The sequence below is a fragment of the Montipora capricornis genome, chromosome 8, assembly GCF_036669925.1.
Source record: "Montipora capricornis isolate CH-2021 chromosome 8, ASM3666992v2, whole genome shotgun sequence".
Classification (NCBI taxonomy): Eukaryota; Metazoa; Cnidaria; class Anthozoa; order Scleractinia; family Acroporidae; genus Montipora; species Montipora capricornis.
The window spans coordinates 10812581-10825080 of record NC_090890.1 but is presented as its reverse complement, the minus strand read 5'-3'; the positions used below and the strand labels follow the sequence as shown (position 1 = coordinate 10825080).

The window sequence follows — 12500 nt, the reverse complement described above, 5'->3', positions numbered from 1 at the left end:
TCCCATATGAACCATGTGAGCGTTAGCCCTACTGATGGAAATGGGCCCACACAAGGACAGAGAAAAACTCTGACCAGGGTGGGAATTGAACCCACGACCTTCGGGTTAGATCTCCGCCGCTCTACCGACTGAGCTACAAGGTCAGACGGGAGCAGGCCGTGGGAACTGAAGATGTAAAAGTCACGGCAATGAACATGTACAAGTGCAAGGAAAGGTTACGTTTATACAAACGTTGGCCGTGTAGCACTTATATTTTAAACAGGGTTAACTGAATAGAGTGTAATGTGAAGTGCTAGATTTCTATCCCATATGAACCATGTGAGCGTTAGCCCTACTGATGGAAATGGGCCCACACAAGGACAGAGAAAAACTCTTTTCCGAGTAGATTTATTTATAGAACGCCTCCCGTGGGAGATTCAGCACGCCCACTTTTGTAAAAGCCAATCAAAACAAAGCTATCTCAGTGTCAAGGAAAATATGTGACTTTTCGCGGAAAAACCTGTTCCTAAAAATACATTTACTCGGGAAAGTGTTGACTTACGGGATTAGTGGAGATAGAAGGTCCTCTTCATGAGCTCCTTCTTTGTTATAATTTCCCTTCACCATACAGTGGTTTTGCTGTCAAACTTGACATGAATATCAGGTATCCCCTTTAATTCTTCTCTGCTGTAAGCACTTTATTTTTTCGTGCAAACGTTGGTAAATCTGCAGATCTCAAACTTCCATCTCCGGTCCCTGTATAAGAAAAACCAAGAGGTCATGTCTCAGAAACTAAATCTCTGGTCAGTTTTAACAAATACAATTGTAATATTTGTAAATATGCAACTCTATCTTGTCCTTTTTATTACTCTTGCACATTTTCTTAAAGAGTGTTGGCAAGATACTTTGATTTAAAGTATTCGTTTTTTAGTCCTGCTGAATTTTTAAGAGGTCCCTACTTGACCAGAAAAGGTCCCTACTTGAAGATGACAGTTTAATAACGAACAAGACGGTTCAGGGCATTAACCCCCACTATTGAGCTGATTTGTAATAAAACGGGTAGAGGTCAGGCCAAGAAATTTTTCCACGCCACCAAATGCAATCCGTTTCAATTTTTTCCTTTCTTACTATCATGACTAGCTCTTCCACTTTATCTTTGGGAAGATACTGTGATTTCAAGATTTGTTGACAGTAAGTACCCTAAGATATGTTGCGTGGCCCCATTAGGTCTAAAGGCCTGGCCAAACGCTCGCAACATTTCAACGCAACATCTTGCAACATTGTTGAGCACAACATGTTGTGTACGTTTGGCCACCCTGTTGAGATATGTTGCGTGCGTTTGGCCAGTCCATTCAACACATGTCGCAACATCGTGCAACAATGTTGCGAGCGTTTAGCCAGGCCTTAATATCTGCGCTGTGACTGACCTTTAAGCCAATACAGATGCAACACTTACTCATAGTGATTATTATGTTCGCTTCGAGCTCCCACCAAGAAATAGCCAACTGGAATCCTGTAGTTCAATTCTTGATCCCACCCATTCAGTAGGTGTGTAACTTGGCAGTCATACGCACAATAACGATAGTTACGACAACAGCGAAACGAAAACCTAAAACAAAAATTGCATCAAATAATTCCTCTGTGAACGATTACAAGGTGTATTTCTTCTGGAGCGTTTGTCGATTAAGCGCAGCCAAAAGGGCCTTCAAGAAAAACAAGGCATATGTGTTGCGGGTGAAATCCGTTCGCAGGTTGAATCCGTTTTTACCTAGGTTAAATCGGTGATCCTCATTTTACCTATGTTGAATATGCACCCAGAGAAAAATTAGGGTCAGAATAGGATTAGTTTTGGTTATTATACATGGATATCAATTTACTTATTATACAGAAGTAAATAATGAAAAGAACTGTGTTGGATTGAACAAGTTCGTCTTTGAGTAATATAGTGGTGAATATGTTTGGTTGAATTTAATTTTTGGTTTAAATTATCTCAATACCAATAGAGAGGAGGTCATGGGGAACTTTGGCGTTGGTGTCATGAATGACAATGGAGAGAGGCTATGTGACTTCTGTAGTGCAAATGGGTTTATCATAACTGGAACAATCTTCCGTGATAAAGATATCCATAAGCTGACCTGGATGTCACCAGATGGGAAGACAGTAAATAAGATTGACCATGTTCTAGTGAATGGAAACATGAGAACATCTGTACTAGACACCAGGTAATGAGAGGTGCAGACGTATACAGTGACCATTACCTTGTGAGAACGAGGATACGTCTAGAGTTGGCAAGAGTTGAGGGAAGGAAGAACGCAAGGGAAAGGTTTGACATAAGTAAACTGCAAAGTGAAGAGATCAGAAGCAAGTATAACGTAGAGGTGAGGAATAGGTTCGAAGCTTTAGGAGACATAAATGATCAGGAGGAAGAACATGATATGTTTTGGCAACATACAGAGATGCACCAAAGAAAGTCCTGGGGAGTTCAAAAAAGTTTAGTAGGCCATGGATTGGGAGCAAAACATGGGAAACGATCAAGGAGAGGAAAGAGGCAAAGATCGGAACGACTGAAACAGAGATGGAGGGAGAAGTATAATGCGAAGAACAACGACGTGAAATTAAGTGCTAGGACAGATTAGAGAAATTGGTTAGAGAGGAGGGCTGCAGCAGCAGAAAAGGCCGCCGGGAATGGTAGGAGCAAGGAGCTAAACAGCATTACTAAGTCGATAGTTGGAGAAAGGCGGAAGCAAGAAATAGGTGTTAAGGACAAACAAGGGGTGCTTAGGACCGAAACAAAAGAAAGACTGCAGAGATGGGTGGAGCACTTTAGTGAAGTATTAAACAGAGATGACCCAACGAATCCTGTGGAAAAGGATGAGATAGTATAATCGGAGAAGATTGAGGAAATAGATCTAGGAAGATGGCGATTACAAGAGGTTAAGGCTGCGTTGAAGAGGACAAAGCCGGGGAAAGCGGCTGGAGTAGACGAGGTGTGTTCGGAATTATTAAGAACTGAGATGGTCGTCACTGCGAGTAGGCTGACTAGTTGTTGCAAGAGGCTTTGGGAAACTGAGAGGTGGCCGAAAGTGTGGAAGAAGGGACTTGTTGTTAAGGTATTGAAGAAACGTGATTTGCGCGAATGCAACAACTGGAGAGGAGTGACTTTACCACCTGTCATTAGTAAGATATTTTTAGAATGCTGTTGGAGCGGATCACGAAAGGTGTGGAGAAGAACCTTCGAAAGGAACAGGCTGGGTTTCGACCCAAGAAAAGTACAACTGAGCAGATTTTTATACTTAGAAACATCTTAGAATAGGCGAATGAGTGGAGGGCGGGTCTGTACGTGCACTTTGTAGAGTTTGAAAAAGTCTTTGACTGTTCACAGAGAAAGCATATGGAATATCATGAGAAGGTATATGGGATACCAGACAAGATGGTGAGAGTGATAGCGGGTATATACGAGGGCTTTGATTGCGCAGTTGTCGATGGGAGTGTGACATCCGACTGGTTTATGATCAAGTCTGGGGTAAAACAGGGCTGCTTGATGTCAGGATTCCTATTCTAACTGTGCTTGGATTGGGTCATGAGAAAGACAACGGCAGGCAAGAGAAGAGGGATAAGATGGAATTTCACAACAGTGCTGGAGGACCTTGATTTCGCAGATGACATTGTACTACTGTCATTTAATGACTTACTTGCATGAAAAGACTGGGAGATTGGCTGAGGACGCAACCAGCTGCAGAGTAAGACTCAAACGTAATGCGAAAAAATGCAAGACTCTGAGGACTGTGTGTCCTAGTATCAGCAAGAAGATTGTGGTTGATGGCAAAGAAGTGGATGACGTTGAGGAGTTTACATACCTGGTTATTGTAGACAAGGTGGGTGGAGGTAGCAAAGACATTATGCACCGTCTACAGAAGGCAGGTGGCGCATTCCAGAGACTAGGGAGAGTCTGGGCAGCTAGAGGAATAGGAAGGAGAACCAAGATACGCCTATTCAAGACTCTAGTTCGACCTGTCCTACTATATGGCTGTGAAACGTGGAAAATCACCAAGAACGATGAACGGAAACTAAATAGCTTCCACTGCCAGTCCCTGAGACGGATAATGTGGATTAGATGGCAGCAGAAAGTGACAAACAAGCGGGTGGTTGAGTTGGCTGAGATCAATGACATACGTTTTGAGGCGCGGCGAAGAAGGTGGAACTGGCTAGGTCACATACTAAGGAGAGAGGGTGAGAAAGACTGCTTTACAGCATTAAGATGGACTCCTGAAGGCCGGAGGGCGAGAGGAAGACCAAAAACTACTTGGGGAAGAACAGTCGTGGAAGAGCTGGGAAGTAGCCAATGTGGTGGCACAAGACAGGGAGTGTTGGTCAGACAGCGTGGAGGCCCTTATGCTCCTACTGGCGCGATGAGACTTGATGATGATGATGATGATGATGATGGAGCGTGATGTTCATAGTATATGAAGCCTGCATTGTGTATTGGCACCATCTTTCAATATTCCTGTTATTTTACCCCATAATTATTGGCCCCATATGTTATTTCCATGTTTTGTTTCTTCTTTCCACAAGACCCTTGTGTGGTTGGAGTTCTTGCCGCTCCATGGTACAGCTTGATTTGATTTTCCTCGCAAAATGATTTGAGTTTCGCATTGCAAAATTCATTTCCATTGTCTGTAGTAATTTTTGTCCGGTATCATCATAGGAAAAGAAGTAATTCTTTAAAGCATCGAGAACTTCATCTGCTGATTTTGCATGTAACGGATGTGAATTGACGAACTTTGAACGATGATCGATGAGGTTAATCACCCACTTTTGAGGATTTCGACATGTGCACGGCAAATTACGAAAGTCCAATCTCCAGCATTGACAAAAATGACGGTGCTTGTAATGGTTTGATTACCTCTTTGATCCTACTGGTAATTGGTTTGTGTTTTGCATGCAGTCGACATAAGCTCACAAAGAGGTTAATAACCCTTTAGCTGACTTCAGCAAAGTTCTGTTTCACCCAGTGTTCTGTTTTTTGTCGCCCTCTATTTGCAACTCTGTTGTGTGCAAACAAGAGATTTTCATGAAGCTGACTCTTGGAAAGAACTACCTTGTTGTCGCAAGTAATGATTTGGTTGTTCGAAAACACCGTCCACTTTTTTCGCTTGATGGTATGTACCTCTGATTTTGTCATGACCTTCTCAATTCCATCTGAATTCTTTTTTTCTTTAGCGACGAGATGTGTTTTTGCTCGCTCATAGAAATTGTCGTCTACGAATAAAGTAACTCAGATTTCCTGGTCTTTTGCTGTTCTTGAAGGCTGTTCACCGCAGAAAGAAATTCCATTTTGTCTACACAATTTGGAGTGGAATAGTCGCAGTTTGAAGCCATATTTTGTAGGAGATTGTGATGAAATGTAAGCCCTGTTCGCTTTTTATGAATATTCTGACATGACTCCTGGGATTTCGGGACAAATAAGCCATTGTCGAAATATCAAATATTTAGCTTGATAGTGAGGCAGTGATGACAGAAATAAAAAATATTTGCATATCATCCACTTTCCTTTTCCTTTTCATATATCGAAAAAGGCCTATTATGGTCGTTTTTCTTTATGTTCAATGCAAAAATTATGAAGTATAGTACATCGCAGGCAATTTTTTGAATTTGCCCGCTTATGATTATGCAAATTACTACGAATGTTATCCGACGGAAGAGTGGGACTTGAAATCATTTCCCGGTGGCTCAGTGGAGAAAGCTCCGGGATAGTAATCGGACGATACATCAAGTGCAGTGGTTCGAACTTAGGCAGAAAGATCAGACTTACTGTAAAAGGAAAAATTGTAAGTAGGATTTTTAGTCAGGGGGTGGCAGTAATAGTACTTGGAGTGAGGATAATCGGGAAAGAAGAGAAAGGTGAAAGGTAGGAGGAAAAGATCAATCTACCAATGATGTTTTGTTTTCATACCCCCCAAAAAGCCATGCCTCTATTTTTAAACCACACCCCAAAAGATAAAAATCCCTTTTCAGAAAGTTCATAAATAAGCTGATTTGACTTTTGCTTTGAATACGTATACATGAAACTGATTTGGCGAGAGTTTTTGACCAATCAGAATCGATGTGCGCAGTGATGCACAAGAAAGATATCGCTAAACATCGAAAGAAATTCACATAAACATCGTTTCAATTGAGAATCTAGGAATTCATAAAACATTATTCTTTACCCTTTGAAAGGAGGAAGAAGACGACGAAATCTCGATTTAGTGTTTAAAGCAGTGAAGGGTTTCAAAATTTGGCTTATCTGGTTCACTTTCAGGGAGTTAACATTTAAATGTGGGGAAGAGGGCTGGGCTGAAGGTTTCGGTTTGTAGAACCAGACCCTACTTCTAGTCAACACTTCTAAATAGGAGACAAATCTTTGGAGTTTTTATCATTGTCTTTGTATCAAGAAAAGCACTATAAAAGTTTTTGGCCAAAATTTCAGCCAAGCGACACATCTAAACGGCGGTCAATCCTTACTTGCGATCTTTATAATACGAATTGTAGGTGCTGCTGACTCTGGTGACAAAGCCATTGAGAGGGCATTTGAACGACAGCGTTTTATCATATTCGTTTCCGAAGTCTGCTGTGTAAGAACAGTCATTATTTTGGTTGCGCATCGGACAGTGCGAGCATTCAAAGTAGTGGATGCGATCTTCCTGGCAGTTTCGGTGTTGACTGCGCCAGGTTCTTATAGAATAACCTGTAATGGAATAAAAACAAGTTCAGGTTATCAAAGGCTATCAACATAAAGTAAAGTGAAATTAACAATCAACGCAAATCAAGTCAAATGTTGGTTTTTGAAGAGAGGGGAAACCGGAGTAACCCGAGAAAACCTCTCGGTGCAGAGAATAGAACCAACAAAACTCAACCGACATATGACGCCGAGTCGAGGAATCGAACCCGGGCCACATTGGTGGGAAGCGAGTGCTCTCACCACTGCCCCATCCCTGCACCCCAACTGGACGTGTGTAGCCTGTTTCAGGAGCTCAATTGATTGAGATGGCCCTCAAAGCCACCTTCCGTACTTCGCCCCCTTTACGTGCCAAGTAATTTATTTTAGAGACTCAAGGCATGAGAAAATAATGCAATATTGTGATATTTGTATTTCAATCGAGGTGCTCCTTGCATTGCTTGCTAGAAACTGAATGCTAGTAGAAGAAATAACATGAGGAGATTATTAAATTGTCTCTTACTGTTTTGACACTCGAATGTGAAATCTTGACGCCAATTGTTGACCCATGCCACACCCGAAGGAAGCGACGAGCACGATCTATCTTCCAAAAACCCACGAGAGCGAGCTTCGGTAGCTGTGTAAAACAGAATCTCAAATGCAAGCACTAGCAGCAAAAAGAAAGCAAGTTTGTTTTCTTTCATGGTTATCTGAAAAGAGAAAGAAAAAAAAGCCATCATTTACAGAGTGCATCTCTGGAAACAGTGTCTGTGAAAGTGTGGTGTGTCTGAATTATTTCGGAATCACCAAGGTCAAATCCAGTTCAAATCCAAAAATACACCTTGCGCATTTTTAATCTCGCAAGCTACGAACAGCAGTCTGACCGCTGTGCAATGCCGAAAAAAAGTGACACTATATCTGTTATGATTCTATGCCTCGAAGACTTTAACGGGACCACGGTAGCTCATAGCGAAACATATCGAGCTAGGGATGTTTGAATTCAGCGCTGTTCAGTGATCCACACACACCTGAAAGCCTGATTCGTCTCTTGGTCTCCGAGGGGCAAAAAAAAATTGTCGCCATTTCAGAAGTAATTGCTGTCCAGCGAAGCCGAATCGAATGACCCTGTGTTTCTAGAAGTCAAGCTTTTGTACTATCTCTATTCAATGCCCGAATGTATTTGACAGCCGAGTGAGATGACAAGTTTCTATTTTAGAGGAACATGTTAAAAACATGTTTTCTCAAACAGAATGAACTAAGTTCCTTACAAGGAACTGTCACTTAGAGGTCATTGCGGACGCAAGTTTGTTTTTTGACGGAAGAAAGAGCGAGGCGAGAGAGTTTTGTATCTGCCCAGCAATGGCCACACGGCTCACCATGACGTCTGGCGGTTTTTGTTGCTGGTCATCATTCATCACTCTATCGACCTCTAAGCAGGCTCCATTTTTTGGAGAGAACATTATAGGTCTCGTCACCCTTAAACTCCGAGAAGCGTGAATTCCACTCTTTGAATCAGCAATTTCTCGTACGATGTTCAGTGCGTTCTTGATAGAATTGAGCTAATCGAGAGAACAACGAGTGAAATGTATCTTATCGAACTCAAATGTTCATTGTACACATTCTGTTATCCCTTGTTGAACAAACCGCTTTCAGACCTTTCCGCACGAACGACTGAGAAAACGATTTCACGGTTCGCCATTGTTAATTTCAATGGAAAAAGCAAAAGTGGGCGATTGACTGAAAACGGTCATCACAATCAACCTATACTCCTAACGATGTTCCAGGCAATCCAAGACAAGGTTATGATTTGATATCACTTAACTTCAAATCATTACAAAAATAGTTTCAATTTTTTAAACAACTTACGTTATTGTTACAGTTACATCGTTCAAACGAATATTAGTAAAGAGAGGCGACAATCTTCCATAAGTGAACAACTGCATGTATACTTAATTAACAGCCTATACGTACAATAAAAAAAGTGAAAGTTTATTTTATTTACCAACCAATGAAGATATTTTGTCTATGACTATGGGAGAATGACGGTTTTGGAACCTCCTTGCAAATTAATTTGCCGTTAATTAATCAGTTTTTGAACAAGCCCAGATTGTCACTGAGTTTCGGTAAATTCTGATCTTTTTTAACGTTTTCTGATCAGCGATAACAACAATCTAAAAATTCAGTTTTCGTTTAGGAATAAAAATGAACATTAGATATGCGACCTATAACATTAAATCATTTAAAAGGATTAACGATGTTCTCGCCGTGAGGTGAAGAGGTTTGAGTTCTTGTAAATTGCAGGTGATGGAAAAGGTTCAAAGAGCTATCGAATTAAATATGCACAAAAACTACAAAGGAAAACTTGAATGGCAAAACGAATAACACGAGATGGAATTCGACTTTCTGGTAAAAAGAAGTTCGAGTTCTCAAGGTTAACTGATCGCCTTGAAGAAAACTTCCCAAATGGTCAAATACTCATCTAGATTGAACAGAAGAGGTCGAATAATTGATAGTATACATTTAAAGTAAAATTCAATGATAGTTATAGTCTCCATGAAAGGTTCAATTAACCGGTAGTGAAATGTGGTCACGGGCGCGCTTATTATTCACGAAATAAGACAGCGATTGTATAAATATTCACTCAGTGATAATGGTCAAGACCAGTTATTATGTGACTTCACCATCGTTAGGGAGGGCAAGGGTCGGTGAAGATACAAGAGGTCAGGCCACGGGATTGGTGGAGAAGAAATGACGTCATCGATAATCCCAAGAAGGAAAAAGGCGGGAAAAGGACCCAGACCCCACTCGGACAAAAAAGGGAGAAAGAATGGCATCAAAAAATGATTTTAATGATAGAAACAAGCAACTATGTGCACTATTTACAAAAAAGGAAGAATTACATCGAGTTTTGGACTCTGGTGCCCCTTACAAGCACCCCGCAGCTTTTAATCCTCGTCAAGATCGCTCAGTTCCGCCAGAAAATCCAGGGACGTTGTTTCTGCGAAAAATTCCGCCGCCTTATCACAAGATTCAACCAGATCTTCACGTTGGCATTGACTGGTCGCACGAGACAACTCCACGTCAGGGCCGGGACGTTCTAGGACCTCGTTTAAAATGTTTTGGAACCTCTGTTCCCGGTCCTCTTCCTGTCAGGTTTCAGTCCAAGACCGATGGATCCGTATCTGTCGTAAGCTGCTCGCCTCCACATCGGTGACGGTCTCATCCACCGGAAGAGTCCGTCGTGGAGCCAAGTATTCAGAGCGTTGGAAGGGTTCGGGAGGCGGTGGGACCAGATCGTCCAGTTCCACCACCACGTCGGAAGAGAGGGACGACGGACAGGCGCGAAGCCAGAGATTATCCAAAAGAGCGGCGGTCTTCGACAGGTCGGAGCACGACGACTAGCATGACGGGGATGCAGGAGGAGCAACGAATCGGTTCAAACGGGCCAAACCTTCTCTCAAATACGGAGGCGTGGGAGGTCGGAGGCCATACTTACAAACAAGCTATCCGCCACTGGTGACATTGATGATGCGGGACGGACCAGTCCTTAAAGCGAGCACGCACTTCGTGCAGTTACCCAAAGGCCACGATGACACGCCATCACCGCCGTGCCTGTTGGTTGGAGAAGATCATAGGAGGCTCGAAACTGCTCCACGATTTTATTGCCTCTCCTCATCCTAGTGTCTCTTCCGTGTCTCCCGGTAGTCCTGTTGCCTTTGGCGGTATTGCTCGCGGTGGTTCGCTCGATACACCCTCTACCTTTCGCGGATTTGATGGAGATGGCGACGATAGTAACGCCGGACAGCCTCACGATTTTGTTCCAGGCTGTTGTTGGCGATATCGTCGCTGGCGTTCCAGGGTCTGTTGGCGACACGCTCTCTCGATTTGCTGGACCCGTCGCCTCCGTGCTTACCCGAAAAGATCTTGGTAGTCCTCGAGCATTGACAACGTCCCCGTCAACGTCAAGAGCTTAGTATGGGCCCGATCCCAACGCCTCCGAGCCTGGATTAAGAGATCCCGATGCTCCTTGTGTATCGCCAGGGTTCCCGTCAGTGTCAAGAGCTCATGCTGACGCTGGACCCGGCGTCGCCGGGATCGATGTCGTTTCTTCTCCAGGATTTGTTCGCAATGATCACGATGGTCACTCCGGCCTTTTTCACAAAGTTGTTCACAGCGTCGTTGGCGGTACCGACGCTTTAATTCCAGATCCTGTTGATGACGCACGGCGGCTTTCTTGGCTGGGTTGACCAGAGCTGGTAAGAGGACGGGTCTAGCTTGAAGCTTGCGTTGCTTGTGTCTCTCTCGTCATGGTTTCTTCTGGGCCTGGACCTTGTCGGGACTAGCCCATTTCCACATCTTGGCAAATGCATGACGTTCTTCCAAATCGGTTTGTCGGTCTTTCACCATTTTGGAAAATGACGTTTTCCCACACGCCAATCCTTTTGAAGGAAGATCCCAGACCTCCGCTGTCCGAGGGAATACCATGAAGGGGGTTTGTCCCCAGGAGACCCAGCGACCCTAGGATCGGCTCTGGATTGTTCCGTGTTGTTCTGATAAAAGGGCACACCAAAGACCGTGGCCCCATTGCAACATAGGGAGCTACTGGGACGTCCTGCCACCCGAATTGCAAGAGATTACTTTGAGGAAGAAGGCGAAGATAGAGAGAGCACCGGGAGAAGATGCGACTCATGGTGAGGGAGCTTGGTGAGTTACCCTTCAACCCTCACCTGAAGGGTGCTATCGTTAAGGATACTCATGTTTTATTTCTTTTTTTCCTAGAAAGCCTGACCTCTCTGCTTAGTCACAGCCCGTGCCGTTCACCGCATCACCAACCGTACCGTGCTTGGACGATTTTCCCGGCTACGAAGAGATGGTAGAATCCTTTTGGCCTCCACAAGGATTGGTGGTCGTCAACCCGGCTGAGCCAGCAACAACCGCAGAACCCGAGGAAAAACGGGAGCCCTTGATTGTGCCTCTACCAGAGCCAGCACCACCACCACCTCCACAACCATCTCCAGACCCAACGTATCAACCTATCTTGTGTCCGTTATAAGAGACGCCTTTGGTCGAGGGATTTTCTAAGATCAACGTTCCTTACGTGTACTGCCTGGCATTCGACAAGACATATCCGTTCTGGGTGGTAGGTTAGGAGAAAGCCTAAGCGTGGGAGCCTGTAGCCCGAAGCAACTCCACCCGGACGTCACGAAAGGACCTTGGCCCTGTCTTTGTGGGGAGAAGAGTAAAGTGGTACGGACCGTCAATCCTTACTCGCCCAATGTAGGTAGCCTCTTCTTGGTGTGCCACCAGAACCCACTCTGTCGGTTCTTCCAATGGTTGGACCAACCCTGGTCTGACCCGATCTTTGTGCGTCGATTGGAGGAAGCCAGAAAGAGTAGTTGGAAGGGAGAACGGGAGGAAAAATCCAATTGGCTGGCCGAAGTGGACGGAGAGTTAGATGAGAACACCACGAGGGTGATGCCCAAGGAAGGGTTCAAGACGGAATTGGACAAGTTGATGAAGAGGCAGCCATGGCTGGCCCAAAAGAAACACGTCCGTAAACAAGAAGAGTTGGAAATGTGCCGTAAATTAGAACGGACACGACACAGGACTGTTGCGTTCTTGTATTCTTGAAATTGAAATGTCACGATCTTCAGGTCGATTTAAAAAGCTATAACTGAAAGGTGTGAAAGGAAATGTCGGTCTGTGTCATTCGAGTATGTCGGGCGCCAAGCTCGGACGACAGGTGTTGAGAGCTGATGTAGCCCATTTGGCCCAACTCCCTTATCGTGAATTCGGACAACTAGTCCGTTGCACGCTGATTACT

The 12500-nt window shown here is 43.9% G+C and overlaps 1 protein-coding gene across 2 annotated transcripts in view; it reads right to left on the bottom strand.

Moving 5' to 3' along the window:
• Window positions 1–12500, bottom strand: part of LOC138013456 (hemagglutinin/amebocyte aggregation factor-like) — a 327884-nt gene that overhangs the window by 302121 nt on the left and 13263 nt on the right. The window contains exons 2-5 of one of the 2 annotated variants that reach the window (XR_011125225.1): window positions 7200–7386; window positions 6484–6706; window positions 1436–1588; window positions 542–735 (exon numbers count right to left, since the gene is read on the bottom strand). Coding sequence is in view for 1 of the 2 variants with exons in the window: in XM_068860552.1 (XP_068716653.1) it covers window positions 678–735; window positions 1436–1588; window positions 6484–6706; window positions 7200–7380 (615 nt within the window). In the remaining variant the exon portion in view is untranslated. Of the gene's footprint in view, window positions 1–371; window positions 736–1435; window positions 1589–6483; window positions 6707–7199; window positions 7387–12500 lie in introns of those variants that run through there. The other variant, XM_068860552.1, reaches the window with a different exon arrangement.